Source organism: Marasmius oreades, chromosome 1 (genome assembly GCF_018924745.1).
Source record: "Marasmius oreades isolate 03SP1 chromosome 1, whole genome shotgun sequence".
NCBI classification, from domain to species: domain Eukaryota; kingdom Fungi; phylum Basidiomycota; class Agaricomycetes; order Agaricales; family Marasmiaceae; genus Marasmius; species Marasmius oreades.
The window spans coordinates 2,602,418-2,624,897 of record NC_057323.1 but is presented as its reverse complement, the minus strand read 5'-3'; the positions used below and the strand labels follow the sequence as shown (position 1 = coordinate 2,624,897).

The window sequence follows — 22,480 nt, the reverse complement described above, 5'->3', positions numbered from 1 at the left end:
GTCTTTCAGCTTATGGCGTATGTCTGTGGAGAAATCGACCGAAATCAAGCTTTTTTGAAGAGGGAGAGAAGAGAGAGAGAGAGACCTACCTTGAATACCTGTGTCTATTTCGCCCGGAAATTCACATTCAAAAAATTAATTTATATTTCAACTTTATGAAAAGAGAAGCTAGATATGTGTGTTTGTTATCCTTTTTTCATAAATAATAAACTTTAGTTGGGGGCCCCCAGATGAATAAGGGTTGGGTTCCATCTGCTGTTTCCCTTCTCCCTCTCCTCGTAGGTAAAAACGACTTCAATTGGCATATAATAAAAACCAATCTTTAGAGTTCTCCAAAAACCAAAACACTTGTGTTTCCTGCAGTTCGTGGGCCCCCGGTAACATGACGCTATCAAGTGTTCCTGAAAACGCAGCGGTCATAAAACGATTATTGATAGTTCCGTTATCTTGAAGGAAACGGAGGAGATCGCAAATCTCTTGCCTGTCGTAGACTAAACGAAGGCGCCAACGAAGTTCATACTATTTTGAATGAGTATGTGATCAGAGACTGGGTTATGTGCGACATACCATTGAAATCCCTGGACGGAACACAATACCTCCAACGACTGCCCTCAATCCCGCTTCCCAGATTTCCTTGGTCTTCAAGCCGCATGGTGACATCCAGCGTCGGGGAAGCATGCGCATCAATGGGTTCTCTTGAATGACCACGGTCCATTTTGTCATATGCGCTGGAGCGACAAGAACTGGCGACGTGTATCCAGCCCAATAAATGGCAGGATGTGGCCCCACTAAAAGCTTGCCGACGACGGGGAGCAGCTCGTCCAAAGGAGTTTTGATATTGATCTGGAGAAAATCTCAGACAGAGGTCGAAAAGGGAATAATAATGATGATTTACTACTAATTCCTCCTTGGTGACTCCTCCCGCTTCTGCCTGGTCGACCAACCATAGCACAAGCTGGGCGATGTGCAATTCTTTTTGGTCAAACTCACGTTGACGGGCTGTCCACAACTCCTCTAAACACGATCCACAACTGACGATTCCTCGAACGCCGTTCTTGGAACAACACCCTTCCTCACCCGTAGTCGTCATTCCATGAACATGATTGGGCGTCGCGTTGTATTCTTCAGGAGTCTGGTCAACGTCCATTTCTCCAAGAGGTGCTGAATCTTGTAGATCGTGGAAGCGAACATGCAGCGCGGTTTCAATGTGATCATCATCTGGCATTAGGCTGAGTGAAACGAACAACGTATGAGTGATCTCACTACCCACCAGCCTTTTTACTATTCCAGTCAAAGGCAGGAAAGAATCTCTGTGGTCCTGAAGTATCGATTCGGATGTCGACCTATCGGACGTGAAAACGTAAACGCCATGGATGCAAATTATGCAAACCTTGTCGTCTGAGATGAGCTGAATAAGAGCTGCAGAATCACCGTCTGTCGCTAATAAGGGCCACTCGCGCCATTCTCCTTCCTGCTGAGCTGACAGCTCTTTAAGCGAAGCAGCATCATGGAACACGTCAGATTGAATATTCCCGTTCAAAGAATTTTGATTACTGAAATGAAGGAGTGATCTGTATAAGCAATCTGAGGACTCGGATGAGATGCTTACATGTCTGAAATCTTTAGTTGTCTCCCAGGTTTCGCCTTTGATGGGTCTCGAACAAGCTTTGAGAGCACACCCTGCCCGAGTAGATTCTTCGTCGCAACAGAGGTCACGTCTTCACCGAGTTTGTGTAACATAAAAGCTGCACGCTCTGGATCGTATGATTCAACCGGTGTTCCGAGTGCCATCTAGCGTTGATTTAGAGAGAAGAGAGACGGATGATATACTTAACTACCTTCAAGGCAGACTCTGCGACGTATACGGCCTCTGCCGGCGCCTCACCAAACAGTAGGATGTCTGGCGTCTTGGTAAAAGGCTTCGTGAGCATACGCTTTTCGCGTCCTTCCTCTACGGCAGCATTCCAAGCGAATTCCCATGTAGGTCCGGTGGTCCCTGTCTCTATGACGTCGTATTGCTCTTCCATAAGCTCGAGGGAATTGAGTAAAACCTCTGGAACAGCTTTCGGTTGTTGTGCATAGCCGACGCGCCTGTTCTAAAGTTATAAGCACCGAACAAGTAGGATGTCATGAAACTCACAGAGCGCTTTTGTCGATATGTTTACGAAGAAATTCGATGTGCTCAATAAGATTGAAGTTTGTCGGACTTGTAGGATCGATGTCGGGTAGATGCACAGTTCCACGATGTTGCACCCATAGTTCGTACCAGCGGTCTTCCAAACGATTCAAGTATGCATCGTTGGCGGGGTTTTCGCGGATACGTGCCACACGTTGGCGAACCGTATTTCTGGGGACAGTGGGAAAAACTTGCTCATATGCGCCCCAGTCAAGACGAGAAACATCTCTACATCTAGCCTTGATTATGGCTGATGCGTCGCGAGCGAGCTCTTCAAAATCCCGATTCCATTGGAAACGATGTCGCCGGGTAGGTGATTTGATAGTGCTCATCGATTCCTCGGCTACAAACGTGTTAGATGTTGTGTTACACCTACATTGGGTAACTTGTGTTGCTTACTGTCAGCTTTGTCCGTTTTTCTCCGCTTTTTAGGTGGGGGACGGGTCCGTGGAAGTGGAGGTCCTTGTTCCGCTATGAGGTCCCCGACAGACTTCTCGGGTGGATTCGTAGCAACAGGTGGAGCACCAACAGCGGTCGGCTGAGGCGGGTGGATATTCTGGTTCCTAGTTATAGGCATTTTACCCTTCAAGACTTTCTTTGCAATCACTTCCGCTTCTTGAACCGCAGCAAGGATCTCGTTCTCCCATTTCTGTGTATCCTTCCCTGCCGTCAACTGAAGAAAGCGTGTTCGCACTCGTTTGATGCGGGTGGCGGCAGTTTCTTGGAACGGATCTGGATGGACCCTTTTCACCAACAAATCCCATTCAATCTCTCTCTGTTTCCTCGCCTCTTCAGCTTTCTTAGCTAATGAGGCCTTTGCATCTCGGGCCATCCTTTCTTTTCGTGCTACGGATTCTCGTTTGCGGGTCTTTTCCTGCTGTTTAACTAGCTTCATTTGAGCGCTACCATAGTATCGAGATACCACATCCGAAGGAGCGCTGATAACCCATGCGATCCGGTTAATTTTGGCATCGACATCTTGTACGTCGAGGTCATCAGTGAATCGTTTGAGGTATCGTATTTGATGCCATGTCAAGATATAGTCAGATTCCCATGATGCTCGGCGACGAAGGGATCTCGCAACATTTGCGTCCATGTTGACCCGGCCTGTTGAGCTTTGAGGGGTAGGATCGAGGACCTCTAAGTGAGGATTGGAAGAGGCATCCCGTAACAAGGACCAGTAAGTGCAGCCCTGCGCTAACGAGTTGATAGGAACGTCGCATATGAAAGGCGGCTGGATTTCCGATGCTGCCCAATGATAAATCGGTCCGAGGTCATTGAAACCCCAATAAGCAGGTGCCATCGTTGGGCTCAGAGCATTCGATTCTAAAGGCACAACATCAAAGGTAGCGGGGTGATCGCCTTGTGGGGAACAGGTCCAGGCATACTGCGAGGTCGAGGGGACTAGAGGCGAAACTAAGTTAAGAGATCTCAATATCTCCAGACTGTCTAAGATTCGGGAACGAGCTCTGGATCTACCGATTTGTAGTTGCGCCAGGAGATTGGCGGGCAGGTCTCGCACTATCGTATTAGCGCCGCCTTCGCTTCGTAGGAAGTCGAATGCCTCCTCAGAATGCTCTATCGGAGGGACAACTTTGATATAGTTCACTAGTGGTAGATCGTGAGTTAAGAAAGAAAGGTGAATGATCCTCTTCTCATGAGAAACTATCTGAGGTGAGGTATTATTCCCTTCGCACGCGCCCAGCACGATAAGATGTAGTTCTCGGGCCCGCAGAACCCTGGAAATAATGGTGCCGTAAAGTTGACCGAGAGTTGAACGTTCTGCAAGAAGTACACTCCGAACAGCATCCTCATCGCGGCTGAAAAGCTCGTCGGCGCGTGCAGTGTTTTTCCTCCAACGTTCATTTTCGGCAATGGGGTTTTCGACTTCTAAGATCTGAAGAGGTGCTGGTCCTTTAGAGGTACGCGATACCTCCGAACCGTACTCCAAAGGTTGGTCGAGCTTTCTTCCAAAGGCTTGCGGCACCGCCGGAGGTGGAACCCGGCCTAAACTGGCAAGAAAGCCATTCAGTTTTGAATCCTCTAAACTTGGAAGGTAAGCGATGACGACCGAACGACTCATGCCGAGCTGGGCTGTCAAAGAGGCGGTAAGTTGCTTGACTTTCCCCCGGCTTTCTAAAGTGTTGAAGGTTCGGACGACAGTACGTTTATCAATCCTGGCGCCAACAGGCGTGCTAGTGGTCTCACTTGCTTTTGCAAGGCTTTCCACAAGTGCCATATGGGTGTCATATAGCTCCTTCCCGTGGATGTTGGCGATACCACCCATCACCTCAAGAACACGTAAGAGTTCGTTCTCCCTTCGCAGACTCGAAACGTTCACTTTTGCAGAAGTGGATTTTCCCTTTGTCAGCTGCACTGTAGGTGTAGGAAGTCGTTGACTCTGGACCTGAGAAGGATCCGGAACTTCAAGCTGCACTTCCTCAAAGGGAACTGGTGTAGGAGTTTGCACCGGTTCTAAGCCGTCGTCACTGGTGTCCACCGCCTTTGGGGAACACTCGATGGCATCCGCTTCCTGTTCACGAAGTTGAGAAGAACGTCGAACACTTGTCAGTTCTGTTGCTATTTGCGACCTATTTTCCACGGTACTTGTCTGGCCGCACTCAGGGAACACGGGCATTACCTCCTCCACAGGCTCCTCTCGTCCCTCTTCCTCAGTTACTTCATCCACATGCCCAACTCTTGCTTCACTACGATCCACGGCCGTCTTTGTATTCGGGAAATAGCATTGCCCAATAGAAACTGACACTTCCTTTTCTTGCGTGGGATATGGATATGGTCGTGTGTCCTTTCCCGGTCGTCCGAACTTCATGGAAACTGGAGCAGAGACCGACTCTCCGTTTGGAGTATCACCAATTGGTGGACCTTCGATGGCGTTGGTCTCTCCACTTTCGGATGGCCTGAGCTCGATCCCTTCTTCTGGTGCCCTTTCTTCCTCTGCCGCTTCATTCCCATCCCTAACCTGATTTTTGTTAAGGACCGCCGCGGTGTTAGACTTCCGGGAACATCCGCGTTTGATGGAAGCAGATGAGGTCTCGTTCTTTCTTGGCCGACCGCGTTTCCTCGGTTCTGGAGCTATAACTGACTCGGTGGCCTCCAGGACATCGAAATTTCGTAGACGTCCGGGTTTCTTCGGCACGGATGTATATTGAGTTTCTATGGCGCGGATTCAGCAAATATCGAGCTTGTTACTGAACGTCAAATACCTGATCTAACGTCTTCAGCTCCGCTAACGCTAACCTGGCGTTTCTTTGTCGGTCGATGACTTTCAGAAGATTGGAGGACATCATCCTTGTACTGGAACTTCCGCTTCTGGGATTTTATCACCTCCTCACAGCTCTTGGCTGTTGTTTTGTTTTTTATCGGCTCGTCACCACGCAAACCATCCAAGTAACGGTGGTCGGTCTCTTCATTCTCGTAGAAAGCACTCGGATCAACAGGAAGAAAATTTCCTCGATTGGAAAGATCCATCTCTGATAATCCCGCAGTGGACTTATCGAGATTCTCCCTGTCCAGAAGATTTCGGTAAGCCGAGACCGTGAAGTAACGATGTCGCCGTTCTCTCCCGTTTGTTTCCAATAGTCCAGTGATACCAAGGTCGCTAAGGTGCGAAGGTGGGGGTACTTTTTCCGCACGATTCAGAAGCAGTTCAATTGTCCGCTTGTCAAAGTTATCCAGTGCAGAAGATAGCTCCTGTGAGAATCTGTTACCAGGCCATTGTCCAGCATCAGGTCGTAAAAAACCTCACGTTCAACGTCAGTCCCCTCGTACCCGATTCTTCCAATAGCTCGATTATCTGCCTGTGGATGGTCACATTCGTCTTCACACCACTGGCATTCACTGGATAAAGATAAAGCCACCTTCAGCAGAAACTTCAGCTTTGCAATGACTAACGCATACCGAGCTCTTCTGTGTCTGCTTCCTTATCCTCGTCGACCTGTTTCAAATCTTCCACTTCGTTTCCACCCATAGCATTCTCATCCAACAGACGCAGACACAACACATTACTCGCTTTATTAGTTCTTTTTTTTTGACTGGGCACAATGACTTTCTCGATCACCCCTTGCCGTACCAGATCACGTATTCGACTCGAAAAAAACCGGCGATCGGTTTTCGTCGGGTTGGAGAATCCCTGCGACCTTCAATGGTCAAAGTTAAAGAACAAAAGCTTAGTGCCACCTACTAGAGTCAGAATCATGTTGGTCGATACGTGCATGTAGTTTTTGGAAGCTTTTAGAAGCTTTACAACACGCGCCCGGACCAGTGGCAAACTGGAAAGATGGCGAGCGTCCAGTGGAGAAAAGTCAGGGGAAATGACAGGTTCGGGTTGTTCTTCCTCTTCGTCGTCGATACCCGAGAATTCAGAAGACGCTAGCTGAAGCTCTGCTTTTCGTTCCTCGTCTCGTATTGCTTTCCAAGACGGACTTCTGTCGTAGATGTATCGGTGGATTACATAGTGTGTACCGACGCCACCACGGCGTCTCTTGATCCTAGAAAGGATCGCAGAAGGTTTAAAACGGCAATGGAAGAGATTTTCATTACGCACACTAGATTGAGCTCTAGCAGTTGTTTGACCAGATAAAAACAAGTCTTCTGATCGTAGCTTGACTGAGCGCCAAGTTCTACAACTGTCACACCTGCCTCCCGCCCTCGAGTAATGATTTGAAGGGCAGAATAGACCATGGGACTGAGTTTCGAGAACTGCAAAAAAAGATAAGAGATAAACTGACTGAGATGCAACCGCGATGGAAGTCCACGAACTCGAATATGTGAACCCGTGATCGAAGCGTAGATCGCGTCTCTATTGCAAGCTATTCGCAACTTTTCTCCATATTCTGCCTGTAGTTCTTCCAATGGTCGTATTTTTGCGTCGGGAACAATATTCAATTCGCGCGGTTGAGTCTCGACGTGGACCTCTCCTCGAGCGTTGGCCTTTCTCTTTGCGCTGGTCTGGGGAGCAATCCAAACCTCCGAGGTGACTCCGTCAGGAATTTGACCGACACTAACCGTGGGTTGCTGGACAATGAGCGACCAGACGAAGGCACAGAAAGCATCGTCGACGTTCTGACGAAGAACAGATGGGTGGCTTTCATAAAATCCGCGAACGAATGTGCTCAGACGAGACACACTACAACCTGAAGTAAACAATCAGTACAAGATTTTCGAGCTAAAGTGGTAGGAGAGCGATGGCCAGGGATCGAACATCGAACCACACGTTCTCTCTCTTTCCATAATCCGGAACTCACCGAGGTCTCCGTCGAAAGCAAGTTCTCCCAAACAATGATTTAGAAGTTCGTCCATTCAGTTTGCATTCGGTTCTGCTTAATTTCGCACTGAGATTCTTCGGGCTTTAATGAACTTCGTGAGCTAATCCGTCGAGTGGGGGGAATGCCTGTTGAGTAAATAGACGCAATCCGTTCTTTCATAAGTAGTTAGCTTCTGTAAATTCCAACGTTTCGGGCTAGAGTACTTACTTGAGGAATGAGTAAATTTAAAACAGTTATTGAGCGGATTGTGACACAGCCTGTGACATCTTTGTCATTTTCTGTGACGCTTGTGCTCGCTCTTCAATATTTTTTTTTGCCATTTCTGTAGTTTTAAGTATTACAGGTGCGCACACGGGCACACTCGACGCCAGTGTTCCTCTGGGCCAGTCTGGGGTGTGTTGTTCGTTACCTCTGACGGCGTTGTCACCGATTTCTTGTACAGCTTGTGTGTGGAGATTTTGTCGTATGTTCTTGTTGTCGTGTTGTGTGCCAAGTTAATTATTATTTTCCAAATTCCCGGCCACCTTCGTCCTCCGTTCATGCCAGCTTGCTCGCTTGTGTCATAGTAATGTAATTTTATATTTACTACACCACCCCATAGCCGTGTCTAGATAGACTTTCTTATTTTCAAGATACACGTAGTAAGGAGGGCAAGATTGTGCTGACGTTAACGTTCATCCAATGGAGTAAACTGCGAAGGAGTAACGGTGGACCGTGGTTCGGAGGGGAAAAGAAATGGTGTTGTGAGGGACGCGTCAACTTTCTTCGGCTGCTAAGTACTTGAGAGCGGTTTACTATGCGTTTGTACGGGAAGTAGGTGTCATTGTAATGGTGTCATCCACTAGGTCCGAAGGGGATTTTAATCTTGATCTATACTTACAAGTATTCTTTTGTGGGCGGCCTACAATTATTAGGATACTGTAACTGTAACAGTAGTGTCAGAGGAAACTGTATACGCGGTCAAGGGGTCTGGACTTCTACAATAATTCTGCATGGTATGCAAGTGAGAGTGGTGTGCTAAACGAAAAACCGATAAAGAGCCATAAAGATCGTAATAAAGACGGTCTACGCCCCGACGGGGCCTCTATGCTGCTGTTGCGCCTTGCATATGTCGTTCTTCCCATAGCTGTCGTAAGACGTCCGTAAATGCCGTTTTGCCTAGTTGTGCGTTTTGCTCGAACCTCTGAGCCAACCATCGTTCTAAACCATCGGCCGCACTCCGCCACAACGCCATCCGCGCTTGTATTTCCGCCGTCTGTCTAAACATCGTTTGGTGGGAGGAAACGGGGGAGTACTGTATCTGTTCCAGACCTGTAGCGAACTGAGAGAGCGAGAGGTTTTCGGAGATGATAGTCGCATTCTGCGTTTTGGGGTCTATGAAAGAGATTTCTCGAACAAATGCATCTTCTGAGCCGCCGAAAAGCTACACGAGAGACTGAGATGAGCAAGGGCAATCATGAAAAGGGCGTCACTAAGCACCTTCACTATCCATATGGGCGCCTTTTGCTTGCAGCCCAATATTCGCTCCGTTCGAATGAGTCCAGTCTTAGGGTCCACTGACCGGTCTACCACATCGACGCTGATAACATGCGAGCACTTGGGGTTTGGGTACTTGTGCCACATTCCAATAACGACGTGAGACCATGGATGGCTACAAAATCGTTGAGCATAGCAGAAAGATAACGCAGAGTATTATTGGCTCACTCGTAATTGAAAGTTTGATTGACGAAGTGCATTTTCGGTGTTAAGGTTAGCGGTGGAATACCTATTAAACACCAATGAAGGGTGAAAAGTAGAGGCTCGATGAGCTGTGCAGTGCCAGTGGGGAACAATTTTTTATTTCAGGAGATTTCACACGGTATCGCAAAGTTCGGCAAGAATCGGAACTCCGACGTCTACCATTCTGCCAGTTTCAAGCTTTCCTCAACCCATCATGTCATGAAAGGACCAGGATTCATCACAGGCATAAAGGTTGAGACTCATATACATACATCAATCATATGCTTGGGCTGGCTTTGTTGTACCGGTCTGGAGAAGACGCACTTATGTAGTGTCAGACCGCCGCTATGAGACTGTGACCCTCAGGCTCCTCCGGATGAGACTGATATACAATGTTTTCGATATTAGAAACACCGAGTAGAATACGCGACGTATGAGTAGCCTCTGTCAATGTGGCAAAATCTGAAGCATCCTTACTCAATAACACCCAGGTGATCTTCCTTGATAGTCCCGATAGCAAACTTTTGTCAAGAAGCACTGAGCAGAGAGAACACTTTGAGAGGACCGAAAAGCAACTTACGATCTCCGTGGCGTCCACACGCGTGCCCACAATCTTCAGTCTTACCTTCGTGTTCTTTTCTATAATCTATACATTGGAACATTTCAGACGTCCATCTGGGCACCTGTGAGTGTCAAACCGACCTGCTCTTCAGAAGCAAACGATGGTGGATTCGAGTTCGGGTCGAACTTCATATCAGGATGTATCAGCTAGAATTCCTGATTCAGAGGTTTCGTAAACAGTTCGCAAGATGGAAAGCACACTTGATGCGATACGAATACATTTAAAGGTCCGACGTCAGCAAAGAAGCCCATCTAGAATAGCAATGTTGAGGAGGACAGGACGTGAGCTAGAACGAGACGTACTTTTGTAACATTATTCACGACACCATCCACGACTTCTCCCTTAAATGGCTTGAACACAATAGCACGATACCTTGTTATGAATTCGGCTTGACCACTCCCGCTTAGAACCATCCCTTTCCCAATGTCTAATATCGAGACAACTGCGATGATATATCCGAATTGACCTGAACATGTTCCCTCGACATCCGAGTATAGTTTTGATTCAAGGAAGTTGAGCATTCGAGGGCCGAAATAAGACGGATGTAGGAGAATTGTGTGGGTCAGTTCTTTCTGCAACATTTCAAGGGGGTAAATTGGGTGCAGGAGTTAAATAACAACAACTCACGATAAAGAACATGATGGCGGTGGACGACAGGGTATCCGTCAGATCCTTGTCGGCGGCAATCCACAGCGCCCAGTCGAGCGAATGAGTCCAGTCACCTTCCCACAACCCTCAGCTGTCTTTCTTCCACCGTCGTCGTCGACAGCCTGCACGACATACCTGTACCTGTTCTTGTCTTGCCACACTCTTTCCCTAATTTTCTTGACCTCCCATCTTTCCACTGTATAATGCCGCCAGCTCATACCTTGTGTTTCACCATATCTATCGCTTACCAGTACCTGCCAACATACTGTTCTCCTCGCAAGTCTTGCTCTGTATCTACTATCTTGAGCACTTAGGCCTTCTTGTTGCACGTTACTCATACCTCAAAGTTTATATTCTTGCTAAATTTCTGCATCTCCCACTTCGGTGTTGCTTGCCATTTGACGCCAACGCTGATTACCACTCGATGGTCGCGTTACTGATCCAGACCAGTCATTCTCCAAGTTTTCAAACATTTTAATAATGCACGACACGTCCCAGGTCGGTCTCAGAAGGCAAAGAAAGGGAGCTCACATTCCTCGGAAAGGCTAATTGAACGGATTTGAACGGATTTTCGGCAGTCATCGCAAAGGTTCAATTTTCCAGCATCGGCTCTTCTCCGAATCCGCGGAGCGAGCGCACAACGACAGGACGTCAAATGCAGCTACTCAGGGATGATCTTGAAATCTTCTCTGATCATCTACGACGATGAAGAACAACGTTGGGTTACGACTTACGGTCGAGCCAACTATGAATCTTAAGCACAATATCCAAATACTTTCTCCCACACCCTTGTCCACTGACGGCTCCCGAGACGAGACTGGATGCCAAAATAGTTTATTACTATCACCACTACAAGGAATGTCCACAACTCGGTTTTGCTATATTAATTATACGCTAGCATACGACGCTATTTGAATGAGCTTTCTATAATCTTCCTTCCTCTTTTGCATGCTTCACCCAGCGAATGACCGCCGCCCAGTCCTTTACTCTATGCAACGGCGTGCCTTCTGGTATATGATCTTCTAATCTCTCCTCCTTCCAAAACTCCTTACCACCCTCAATCTGAAACGCGTGTCGATTGCATCTGCTGCAGATGTTAACCTCGAGTTCCACTCATAGTCTCCAAATAATAGCACAGGAGTTCGCCGTATCGGTGGAGAGGCGGTTGAAACTTGCAATGCATTCTCAGAAGAATCGTCTATCAACAAGATGGCATTCAGGCCATCACAGACCTGGAGATGGGCACATATTTAGGAGATGTCGCAAAGATTGAGAGGATTTACAGTACTTCTGCTTTGCTGAGTTTGGTGACAACTTCTCGACTATTCGTATCTGCGTCGGTAAATTGGCCGGTACAAACAACAGAATCGAACAAACCTCAAACGAAAATCCGTAAACTGAGAACCACAGGTGGAGATTAAGTCTAAGTACTCACCATGGAACCATTTATCAACCCATTTCCAACTATCTTCTTGTACATCTCGGGATCTCGCGGTGACGATAATCAACCGGAAGCCCATGTCTCGCAAAGCTTGAACACCTTCTCGCGCACCCGCTACGGGTTGAGCATCGTAGATTCTTTGCGTGGCGTAGAAGTCTTTAACCTTGCTGAAGGTCTCTTGAAGATTTCCCCAGTACGGATTCTAGCTATGATAAGGACCAGACGGCGCATAAAACGATGGCAATCACCTTCCAGTAATAAAAATAGTAGAAGTCCGAAAGTTCCATTTTGGTTCCATATACTTCGTTATGCCCTGATCATCCTATGTCCGTCAATTCGCATAGCAAGGCCATTATTCTGAAGAGAACGTACATTCACAAATTTCACGATTGGTCTGAGATAGAACATCATCCAAATCTATGGCGATCACAGGTCCAGTAGAGCCTGGAGGTGATGTGTGCGAGAGAAGTTTCAAAAGCAATTCGGGCTCTGCGTTCAAATGTTCCGGCATGTCCTTTCCTTGAGAAATGGGAAGACGACTCAAGCTGCAACAGACATTGGGGAAGGCCGAGAAACCGATTCATTTTGCGGCTTCAATACAAGTAAACAATCGGGACGCTTAGTCAACGTTAACTGTGGACCTTCGACTTTCTCAGTCGTTCAACGGTCAGCAACATTTAGATCCAGTTTCTTGGTCACCCCTTCTCTCTTTCCGACCCTCTTCCGTTCTAAATTTGCGTCTTAAGTGCCAGCTGGCGCGTTCGGGTGAAAAAAAAAACATGAGCGTAGGTATGTCCTGGGCAGTTACTACTTTTCTGGCAGAACTTCACATTTTCCCCCAGAAAATGACCTTACTCAAGACCCATACGCTTACGATGAACCCAATTTCGGTTATGAGGATGAGGAAGGCGAAGATCACGGGGAAATAACGCAGGAGGACTGTTGGACTGTCATCTCAAGTTTCTTTGACCAGAAGGGTCTTGTCCGTCAACAACTCGACTCTTTCGACGAGTTTGTTCAAAATACTATGCAAGAACTGGTGGATGAGAACTCCGATCTCATTCTGGACCAAGCAGAACAGTACACAGGTGCATCGAACGAAGCCACCGGCAGTCGCAGATACGAAATCAAATTTGGACAAATCTATCTCTCAAGACCTACTGTTACTGAAGCAGATGGGCTTGTCGTACCGGTCTTCCCGCAGGAGGCAAGGTTACGCAACCTGACCTATTCGGCGCCCCTGTACATAGAAATGAAGAAGAGGGTGCTGACTGGCCGAGATGACGGAGGGGAGACGGTGTGGGAGACAGAAAATGATAGTGGAGCAGAAGGGACGAAAGTATGGATAGGCAAGGTACACTCCAGTGTCGCTTTACTAGGGAATCAATTTTGACATTCACTACAGGTACCGATCATGCTGCGTTCCACTTTCTGCATCCTCCGAGGTCTTCAGGACCATGACCTTTATGACCTGAACGAGTGTCCATACGATTCTGGAGGATACTTCATCATCAACGGTTCCGAAAAAGTCCTCATTGCACAGGAGCGTATGGCTACAAATCATGTATACGTATTTGCCAAAGCACAACCCTCTCCCATCAACTTTCTAGCAGAAATTCGTAGCGCGGTTGAGAAGGGTGGAAAAACTATCAGTCAGTTTCAGGTCAAAATGTTCCACCGGAACCAAGAGCGTTCCGTAAGTCTCTGTTTCGCCCTGCTAGTCAAGGCTTCAATAACCTTTTTCTAGCTTGGAAATGTCATGAAAGCCACAATACCTTATATCAAAGTCGATATTCCCATCTGGGTCGTGTTTCGTGCCCTCGGGGTCATCTCTGACAGGGATATTCTCGAGCACATATGCTATGATATGCAGGATGTCCAAATGCTGGAGATGTTGAAACCTTGCATAGATGACGGATTCGTCATTCAAGATCGTGAAGTCGCGTTGGATTTCATCGGTAATCGTGGTACCACGACCGGTCTTTCACGAGAAAGACGTATCCGTTACGCACAGGAGATCCTGCAAAAGGAGATGTTGCCGCACGTATCGATGGCAGAGGGTTCTGAATCCAAGAAGGCCTATTTCTTCGGATACATGATCCATCGATTACTTCTCGCAGCCTTGGAAAGACGTGAACTTGATGACCGTGACCATTTTGGTAAGAAGCGTTTGGACCTTGCAGGACCTCTATTGGCCAACCTGTTCCGGATGCTGTTCCGAAAGTTGACCAAGGACGTGTATCGTTACATGCAAAAGGTTATTCCTCTAGCAAACGAGTCTGATTTGTTGACCCACTCGATTTTCAGTGTGTGGAAACGCACAAGGAGTTCAACCTGGCGCTCGCCGTCAAACACCAGACTATCACGAACGGACTCAAGTATTCTCTTGCCACTGGCAATTGGGGTGACCAGAAGAAATCCATGTCTTCAAAGGCAGGAGTGTCACAAGTGCTCAATCGTTACACTTATGCGTCTACATTGTCCCATTTGCGTCGGTGTAATACTCCTCTTGGTCGTGAAGGAAAGATCGCCAAGCCACGTCAGCTACACAATACTCATTGGGGAATGGTCTGCCCTGCAGAGACACCCGAAGGGCAGGCCTGTGGGCTGGTCAAGAATCTCGCTCTTATGTCCTGCATCTCCGTTGGGTCTTACTCTGCACCCGTCATCGAGTTTTTGGAGGAGTGGGGGTTGGAATCGCTGGAAGAGAACGCACACTCGAGCACGCCGTGTACGAAGGTGTTCGTGAATGGTGTATGGATGGGTGTGCATCGTGATCCAGCGAACCTGGTCAAAACGATCAAGAAACTTCGGAGAAAGGATGATATCAGCCCTGAAGTTTCTGTAGTTCGAGACATCCGAGAAAGAGAACTGCGGCTGTATACTGATGCGGGTCGGGTTTGCCGACCTTTGTTCATCGTGGAAAACCAGCAACTCTTACTCCAGAAGAAACACGTCAGGTGGCTCACCAACGGTCAAAACGATGAAGGATCCGAGTATAAGTGGGAGCACCTTGTGAAAGGAGGTATTGTGGAGTTGCTGGATGCTGAGGAAGAAGAGACTGTCATGATTTCGATGACACCCGAGGACCTCGAGAACTCGCGGCTTCAACAGCAGGGCATCGATCCTCACGCAAACGACGGTGACTTCGATCCTGCTGCTCGTTTGAAGGCAGGCATAAACGCTCATACTTGGACCCACTGCGAGATTCATCCTAGCATGATTCTTGGAATCTGTGCGAGTATAATTCCTTTCCCAGATCATAATCAGGTCTGTCGTCATCCCACTTTGCTTTCCTGTGTTGTTAACTTGCGTCTTATAGTCTCCTCGTAACACCTACCAGTCCGCGATGGGGAAACAAGCTATGGGAATTTTCCTTACGAACTTCCTCATCCGCATGGATACGATGGCAAATATCCTTTATTATCCTCAGAAGCCTCTTGCTACGACTCGTTCCATGGAGTATTTGAAATTCCGAGAACTACCCGCAGGGCAAAACGCCATCGTCGCCATTCTTTGTTATAGTGGATATAACCAGGAAGATTCGGTCATCATGAACCAAAGTTCTATCGACCGTGGACTTTTCCGAAGCATCTATTATCGAAGTTACATGGATCTTGAGAAAAAGAGCGGTGTTCAGCAGCTGGAAGAGTTCGAAAGACCTTCACGAGAGAACACGCTACGAATGAAGCACGGAACATATGATAAACTCGAAGATGATGGGCTGATCGCTCCTGGGACTGGCGTTCGTGGAGAAGATATTATTATTGGAAAGACAGCTCCGATTCCTCCCGACAGCGAAGAGTTGGGCCAGCGTACTCGTACGCACACGCGGAGAGACGTTTCGACACCACTCAAGAGCACAGAGAGTGGTATCGTTGACCAAGTGCTCATCACTACAAATTCCGAAGGACAGAAGTTCGTTAAAGTCCGTGTTAGGGCTACGCGTATTCCTCAGATCGGCGATAAGTTTGCTTCTCGACACGGACAGAAGGGTACAATCGGTATCACTTACAGACAGGAAGACATGCCTTTCACAGCAGAAGGTATCACCCCTGATCTAATTATCAATCCTCACGCCATTCCATCTCGTATGACTATTGGTCACTTGGTGGAGTGCCTGTTGTCGAAGGTAGCCACCTTGATCGGTAACGAAGGTGACGCGACGCCCTTCACTGATCTAACTGTAGAGTCGGTCTCTATGTTCCTGCGACAGAAGGGGTACCAATCTCGTGGTTTAGAGGTCATGTATCACGGACACACTGGTCGAAAGCTGCAAGCACAAGTCTATCTCGGCCCTACCTACTATCAGCGCTTGAAGCACATGGTGGATGACAAGATACACTCTCGAGCCAGAGGGCCTGTGCAAATCTTGACGCGACAGCCTGTAGAAGGTCGTAGTCGTGATGGCGGACTTCGTTTCGGGGAGATGGAGCGTGACTGCATGATTTCGCACGGTATCGCTGGCTTCCTCAAGGAACGATTATTTGAAGCTAGCGATGCCTACCGCTTACATGTTTGTGACATGTGAGTTCATTGCTCAGAATTCAAGGTTTAGTTGTACTTATGATAAACCCTTCACAGATGTGGGCTGACCGCGATCGCAAACTTAGTGCGTGGTTCTGGGTTCTTCCGGTATTCCCAACTTATCCTAGATTACAGAAAAAACAAAATTTCGAGTGCCGTGCTTGCAAGAACAAGACAGCTGTTTCTCAGTTGTATATTCCATATGCTGCTAAACTGCTGTTCCAGGCGAGACAAGTCCCTCGTTTGATGCGTCGTGTCGCTGATAAAATCTTCCAGGAGTTGCAAAGCATGAATATAGCTGCTCGGTTGTATACAGTTTCCTCTGGGCGGATACGAGATTGAATGTGGTAATATCTAGGTATTAGATGTATAATACATTCGAACTAAGGTAAAACTACCCGATCCATTGCGTGATTGGTTATGGTCAATGTGTAGTGTCAACTGGTGTAAGTGTACTGACTCCTTTCAATCGTCTCTTCCATGCATCAATCTTTTACGTTCATCCTCTCCGCCGTTGTCCTGTTCTCCGGATGATCTCTCTAGCCGCCGATAACTTGGCGTATGTTCATCGTCGCTTCCAGGGTCTTCATCTCCTATCTCAAACACGACGTGGTCTTCAGCAACGGGACCTGAGCCCCTTTGCCCACCGACTGGCATGGTTTCATCATCTTCTCTAGCTCTAGTCCGGTGTTCGATTGCCTCCAGATCATAATCCTCGGCATCTTCTTCATTTTGCGCAATCTCATCGAACATTGCTAATGTAGATAACAAAATGGAGGTAAACACCAAGTGCAACTTGGAGCAAGAGAGTTAGAAAAGAGAACTTATCTTCTGTTGTTCTCGGAAGGCCGCCAGAGGTATGCAATGATGGAGAACGAGACGAGATAGAGCAGAGATAGCCATCCGTCCAGAAGCCACCAGCGCATCTTCCACGACTTGGCAGCATAGTCTGTGAAAAATAAACACAAGAAGTAAATGTAGAGTTAAATGCGGAATTGATCAGTCCACAAACACAAACAGCTCACCTTCAGCGAGACGTCCCGAGAATGAGAATGACGAAACCACGAAGAATATCAAGATAATAAACACGGAAAACATAAGGACATAGTTCAGCTTCTCGAACATCGCTAGCTTATATTTCTGTTTCCTCGTGCGCAACTGTGTGATGGTGGCTAGAAGTGTTGTCAACAATCGCAGAAAAACAGGAACAAGAGGCGCTGACCATTGAGGGCGTACATAATCCACATCAAGAAGCCGCTAAGAGTGAAGGCTAGAGGTATAACGAACAAGAGCAGGACCAAACCAGACGTAGACTCTAATTCGAGTTCAACAATCCCGATTGCATAGAGGACTGGATATAGGTAGGTCATGTGCAGCGACAAAGACACCAGGAAGCCCACTTACTTCCGAAAATGAAATGGGCGCCAGCCAGTGCCTGACACTTGAGCATTGTACGTTCCAGAGATACTCTGACGACGCTCAGTCCCAGAGAAACGACAAGAAGCATAAAGAAAGACATTGAATTCCTGGCCGCGTCAAGTACTGCAACTATCATTGACGAGTCAGAGAACAAAAGGTGAACCTTCAGTTTAGGCTTACCAACGATCAAAAAGACGGTAGATGCTGTGCTCTTCCCATGAGCGTTCAAGTATCGATAGTATGCTGTCGATGAGTTAGGATCTCCGAGATAGGCATCTCATAAACCTTATTTACCCCAGTTTGCGACCATTTCGATAACCAAAAGCCCAACCAGTCCAGAGAGATAGTACTTGATATCACGCCGTTCGGTGATGCGGTATCATAGATAGGAAAAGAGTCCATACCTGAAGTGGTAAGATATCTTGAACATGCTTGTAGCACAGCCAAGCCCAAGCTGCGGCAACCGCTGAATAAACTAGAAACATGGCGAAGTAAAACTGAGCACGTGTTATCGTCAGTACATTATTAAGTAATTGATATAGAGATACCTACGTTTACTTTGGGGTAATCCGTCGCTGGTAGCTTGCCATCGAATTTATTGCGGAACAAGACTGTGCCTTTGTATGATGGATGTGGCCCGTCTGTCTGACGTGTCGCGATATTTCTGACTGTAACTGGTATCATCGCTGGGAAAATGTTTAATATGCAGACGCTGCATTTGAAATTGAATGATGCATACCAACACAATAATAACCTGTTTTCCGGACAAGATATTGGATAGACTGGTTGTAGTAGTAAATACCTGTTGGGCTGACATTTTCACCGGTTCTTCTCCACGGCGGGTCGTAGTCACTTTTGAGAGGTGTGAGAATTCCTCTGCGGCTATTCCAAAGTGGACTAGTAGATAATTCCGCGCCTTCGCCACCTCTTGAACCGTGACTTCCTGGAAGTTCAACCCTAGCAGACCAAAAACTAGTGTCGTTGATCGTCTTCCCGGCGGGTAGGTCCAGAATGAAATGACCAAGCTCGTCTGTTGAACAGTATCCGCCAGTGACGGCACTGGTCGTGCATATGTATGTTTTCTGCTACGACCGGTCGGACTTGTGTTAACCGCAATAGAACCCGTGATGCTCACAGGAAGTGTGTCGTCGTACATGGACGTGATTTTTCCGAGGTGTGGGGAGTCTGTCCACTCGTAGATCACCATGGCTAACTGGCCTTGGGAGCTTTCATCAAAAGTCACTGCAGGGTAGGGGTTCAGAACGCCTGCGGTGGAAACATGAGAAACAGTTACACACCATTGATATAAGTCTTGGCACTAGCCCACATCCCACTACATATTTGACGGTCATAATCTATAGACGACAATCAGCGGAAAACCACATTTGTTAGAGAGAGAATAGCTTGCCTTTGTCTAACACAGGAACTTCATAAGCAAAACAAAAACGAGCAAATGCAAGTGTCAAGAAAGTCTGATAGAAACTGAGACGGTCGATGACCTGGACCATGATGGGAGTAGTGAAAGCAGATTGGTACGCGTTTACCACGCTGCGTTGCCAAATTAAATAAAGTGCACCTCGATTGGCCTTAGCCGCCTCGTCATCTCACGCCTTGTCATCTCAAACTCAGCTTTCTTCGTTATGCTTGGTGACGATGAGGACGTTTTCGACAGCGTAACGTGGGATTCTACTACCGCCGCACCCTATGAAGTTGTACCGTCGTCGTCAGGCCCTGGATTCAGACAGGACAATGCAGGAGCCAATGAACCAGGCCCTCATGAACCTAAGTGGGAAGGATACCTCATTACTTCAGTTCAAGATCCTATGAAGGAGCTGGCAGAGACAAAGGACGCTTATGTTTCGTATTTGGTTTTGGCAAAGGTCTGTGACAGAACACAGAGCATCTTTGAAAGTGGCACTTCATTAACCTGAAACCGGTTAGACGAATCTCCCTATTTTCTCAACGCCGAATACCTCTGCAAGAAGGCGATTCCAGGACTTTTTGTTCTTAAGAGAACATCTTGTGAAGGACTTTCCGGCATGTGTAGTTCCTCAATTACCAGGCAAACACCGGTTAGGTACATCCCTCTTCTCACCTTGTAGAACCCTTTATTCAACGGCTCGCAGAGTATATCACTGGAGATAGATTTAGCCCAGAGTTTATGGAAAGAAGGCGGTTGGAGTGAGTACCCATCACAATGTCAGGTCGGAATGGGCCTTCTCATCCTCGGTCGCAGTCTCCATCGATTCTTACAACGTTTATCTCGTCATCCAACTCTTCAGCGAAGTACATTGGTCCGTGCTTTCTTCGAATCGACGGAATGGGTTCGTTTTGTCATTTCCACTTGTATCAAAGTACTTCACGACGATCAGTATAGCACGTCCATATGCACCAACATGTCGCCCATCCTCCTGGCCCTGAAACTTCAACCGGTATTGTGGACAACATCACCGACACGCTTCTCAACGCCTTTTCTCGTGTCCGGAAGCCCGACGAGAGATTTGTGGACATGCGCGATACTGTGGACAAGTTTGAAGAAGGTCTCGTTCTCTCCGAACGTTTGTGGACTAGAGTTCGAGGTCGAACAAGTGGTATGTCAACCCAAATCTACTTATTTCTAGCGTTTTCCTCTAAAGCTGAAACGAGACGGTGATCCGGAATCTGGTGAAGACCTCACAGCGGACTATCATGATTTAGCCGTTGCTGTTCAAGGTCTTGGTTTCCTAGAATCCGGTATAACAGACCCCCTCAACCATTTCTCCAATACTCTCTTGGAATTTTCCGCGCTTTTAAGACATCTCGTACGTTCCTAGAAACATGCACCAGTCAATTTCTAGAACTCACAGTTTGAACTCTTTAGAATCAAACAACGACTGATCCCTTCCTCGCCCATCTTCATTCACTCCTGTCTTACTCTCATGCCAACAGAGCCGTTCTCAAATTGCGAGATCAGAAACAACTCGATTTCGAGGAGCTCTCGGATTATTTATCTGGGGTGACAGCGGAGCGCGATAGGTTAGCAGCGATTATAAGTGGGCATGCTGGAAGTACCGGGCTGGGACTTGGTGCATACCTTAAGGACCGCGTCGACGCTCTTCGAGGGACAGACGATGACAGGAGCAGGGTGGAGAGGATGAGGAAGTTGGATGTCAAGATCAAAGAGGTTGGTACTCATGCTCAGTTGGTCATTGGAAGAGCTGAAAAGATCCAACATACTCAAGCTTCAAGATGCTGTTACAACTGCGCATGAGACCTCTGATGCGTTTAGTGACGAAACCCTTCGAGAACAGACGATATTCCAGCATGCTAAAGAGGCAGAGATGAAGGAAATGCTAGGGAAACTCGCCGACGGACAGATCGAATTTTACAAAGCAGTGAGTTCAGATCATACCTGTTCACTCAGTTTCAAGGACATTGCTTAACCATAACTAGGCAATGGAGGAATGGGATAGGATAATACCCGTCATCCAACGCATACGTGTGGACGTCTAGTAGTCGGTTAAGTATACGAACTTGCATTGATTCATATGTATGTTAAATTTTGGAGACAATTTGTTTTCATTATCGGGGATGTTATGAACGCTATTCCGCTGTTTACATACTATTCTCTCGCTCTCGTCTTAGTTTCACGTCGGACTCCTGAACCGTAAGGGACAGCTGATTCAAAGATGCGTTGTCAGCCAAGGAATCATCTGGAAGTCACAGATACGCACATTGATGATTCCAGTGTTCACAGCCCGAATCATATGTAGTTCTGCATCTTCCGAGGCTGCAGCCGTCGTATGTTGTGCGTCGGCTGGAATCCATGGAGCAGGTTCCTCAAGATCAAGTAAGGTTATTATATCGAGAGCGAAAAAAGTTGAATGGTACCTTATCGTTCTTCGGAGTGGGTTTCTTGTTGTCCTTTAACTCCAGGAGGATGGCAAACGACACGTCGTCTCCAAGGTATATCTGGCCTAATTGGGACTCAACAAAGTTGAGTTTAACGAGGAACGATCGAAAATATTGACCGAGTGCTTGCGGTGACATCGCGTCCTCCACGCTAGACGCAAAGGCGTGGGCGTGCCTCGTTGGAGAAAAGAGGAGTAAACGCTACCTGGTCTCTTTGTTGAACGTTTCCACTTGTATCACTGTATCCATGGAGAAGATGAACCGTTCTAGCGCGAGCTGATCCTTGTCCTTAATCACGACTATCACTTTATCGACATCGCCCTGATACTTCGACTGAGCCTCAATTTTTTTTTCGAAAGCAAATGGAAATCGGACCCGAACGAGTTCTTCACCGATCGCTTTGACTGCCCCAGAAATATATTCATTCAGTCCTGGATGTCGTGACTGGAAGACAGGAGTGTCATATTTCTTGCGTCGTACAAATAAGTCGGCTGGGTAGACTTGTCTGACATAGAGAATCGTATGTATTGCAACTTCAACTAGTAGCTGTTGAATAGATCCTCTTCGAGCAAGAGCTTGGGGTTGAACACACTGAAGTCAGTTATGCCACGAACGGTTTCTGGGAAAAGCCGTGAGTGGTGAATACTGAGAAAAATAACTTGTAAATCACGATTGAAGGTGAGTGACTTGTTGAGGGACATAACATGTATACTTGTAAGTTTTGTATGGATTAGTCATCAACTGTTCTCTTT

At 47.3% G+C, this 22,480-nt stretch overlaps 8 protein-coding genes across 10 annotated transcripts; 2 read left to right on the top strand and 6 right to left on the bottom strand.

Annotated features, from left to right (window-relative positions):
* Positions 1-124: 124 nt before the first annotated feature.
* E1B28_000821 (uncharacterized protein) lies at positions 125-7,795 on the bottom strand. Its single transcript, XM_043146693.1, has 17 exons — positions 7,669-7,795; positions 7,441-7,613; positions 6,956-7,329; positions 6,741-6,895; positions 6,378-6,684; positions 6,095-6,326; positions 5,943-6,034; positions 5,401-5,887; positions 2,576-5,350; positions 2,141-2,519; positions 1,839-2,091; positions 1,610-1,791; positions 1,391-1,553; positions 1,271-1,343; positions 896-1,218; positions 568-843; positions 125-519 (listed from the first exon to the last, which is right to left on the bottom strand). The coding sequence occupies exons 2-17, from the start codon at positions 7,493-7,495 to the stop codon at positions 295-297; spliced, it is 6,351 nt and encodes a 2,116-aa protein (XP_043015396.1). The 5' UTR covers positions 7,496-7,613; positions 7,669-7,795; the 3' UTR covers positions 125-294.
* Positions 7,796-8,186: 391 nt separating this feature from the next.
* E1B28_000820 (uncharacterized protein) lies at positions 8,187-9,301 on the bottom strand. The gene is made up of 3 exons (XM_043146692.1): positions 9,166-9,301; positions 8,941-9,112; positions 8,187-8,884 (listed from the first exon to the last, which is right to left on the bottom strand). Exons 1-3 carry the CDS (start codon positions 9,195-9,197, stop codon positions 8,546-8,548), a joined length of 543 nt encoding a protein of 180 aa, XP_043015395.1. The 5' UTR covers positions 9,198-9,301; the 3' UTR covers positions 8,187-8,545.
* A 244-nt stretch (positions 9,302-9,545) lies between these two features.
* On the bottom strand, positions 9,546-10,508 carry RPB7 (DNA-directed RNA polymerase II subunit). The gene is made up of 6 exons (XM_043146691.1): positions 10,430-10,508; positions 10,105-10,374; positions 10,003-10,053; positions 9,883-9,948; positions 9,761-9,826; positions 9,546-9,701 (listed from the first exon to the last, which is right to left on the bottom strand). The coding sequence occupies exons 1-6, from the start codon at positions 10,439-10,441 to the stop codon at positions 9,654-9,656; spliced, it is 513 nt and encodes a 170-aa protein (XP_043015394.1). The 5' UTR covers positions 10,442-10,508; the 3' UTR covers positions 9,546-9,653.
* Positions 10,509-11,247: 739 nt separating this feature from the next.
* E1B28_000818 (uncharacterized protein) lies at positions 11,248-12,504 on the bottom strand. Of its 3 annotated transcripts, none has more exons than XM_043146689.1 (5): positions 12,264-12,504; positions 12,140-12,204; positions 11,886-12,093; positions 11,739-11,827; positions 11,248-11,682 (listed from the first exon to the last, which is right to left on the bottom strand). In XM_043146689.1, exons 1-5 carry the CDS (start codon positions 12,400-12,402, stop codon positions 11,473-11,475), a joined length of 711 nt encoding a protein of 236 aa, XP_043015392.1. In that variant the 5' UTR covers positions 12,403-12,504; the 3' UTR covers positions 11,248-11,472. The 3 variants fall into 3 exon arrangements, with proteins under 3 accessions (XP_043015392.1, XP_043015391.1, XP_043015393.1); XM_043146688.1 differs by having other exon boundaries at positions 12,140-12,213; positions 12,264-12,436; XM_043146690.1 differs by having other exon boundaries at positions 11,739-12,093.
* RPB2 (DNA-directed RNA polymerase II subunit RPB2) lies at positions 12,497-16,823 on the top strand. Its single transcript, XM_043146687.1, has 9 exons — positions 12,497-12,680; positions 12,734-13,245; positions 13,297-13,587; positions 13,639-14,148; positions 14,199-15,161; positions 15,214-16,418; positions 16,476-16,503; positions 16,554-16,643; positions 16,695-16,823. Exons 1-9 carry the CDS (start codon positions 12,671-12,673, stop codon positions 16,758-16,760), a joined length of 3,675 nt encoding a protein of 1,224 aa, XP_043015390.1. The 5' UTR covers positions 12,497-12,670; the 3' UTR covers positions 16,761-16,823.
* Positions 16,824-16,883: 60 nt separating this feature from the next.
* Positions 16,884-19,356, bottom strand: E1B28_000816 (uncharacterized protein; the record flags this gene model as incomplete). Its single annotated transcript, XM_043146686.1, has 13 exons — positions 19,246-19,356; positions 19,136-19,192; positions 18,973-19,079; positions 18,577-18,919; positions 18,390-18,523; positions 18,242-18,334; positions 18,132-18,186; positions 18,018-18,080; positions 17,823-17,966; positions 17,641-17,769; positions 17,444-17,590; positions 17,247-17,367; positions 16,884-17,178 (listed from the first exon to the last, which is right to left on the bottom strand). The coding sequence occupies exons 1-13, from the start codon at positions 19,343-19,345 to the stop codon at positions 16,884-16,886; spliced, it is 1,788 nt and encodes a 595-aa protein (XP_043015389.1). The 5' UTR covers positions 19,346-19,356.
* Positions 19,357-19,393: 37 nt separating this feature from the next.
* E1B28_000815 (uncharacterized protein) lies at positions 19,394-21,361 on the top strand. Its single transcript, XM_043146685.1, has 9 exons — positions 19,394-19,717; positions 19,779-19,914; positions 19,964-20,018; positions 20,074-20,161; positions 20,215-20,428; positions 20,508-20,638; positions 20,698-21,000; positions 21,059-21,211; positions 21,270-21,361. The coding sequence occupies exons 1-9, from the start codon at positions 19,478-19,480 to the stop codon at positions 21,327-21,329; spliced, it is 1,380 nt and encodes a 459-aa protein (XP_043015388.1). The 5' UTR covers positions 19,394-19,477; the 3' UTR covers positions 21,330-21,361.
* E1B28_000814 (uncharacterized protein) lies at positions 21,356-22,445 on the bottom strand. The gene is made up of 9 exons (XM_043146684.1): positions 22,399-22,445; positions 22,321-22,347; positions 22,239-22,267; positions 22,104-22,172; positions 21,934-22,049; positions 21,848-21,879; positions 21,708-21,793; positions 21,551-21,655; positions 21,356-21,494 (listed from the first exon to the last, which is right to left on the bottom strand). The coding sequence occupies exons 1-9, from the start codon at positions 22,427-22,429 to the stop codon at positions 21,432-21,434; spliced, it is 558 nt and encodes a 185-aa protein (XP_043015387.1). The 5' UTR covers positions 22,430-22,445; the 3' UTR covers positions 21,356-21,431.
* Positions 22,446-22,480: the final 35 nt, after the last annotated feature.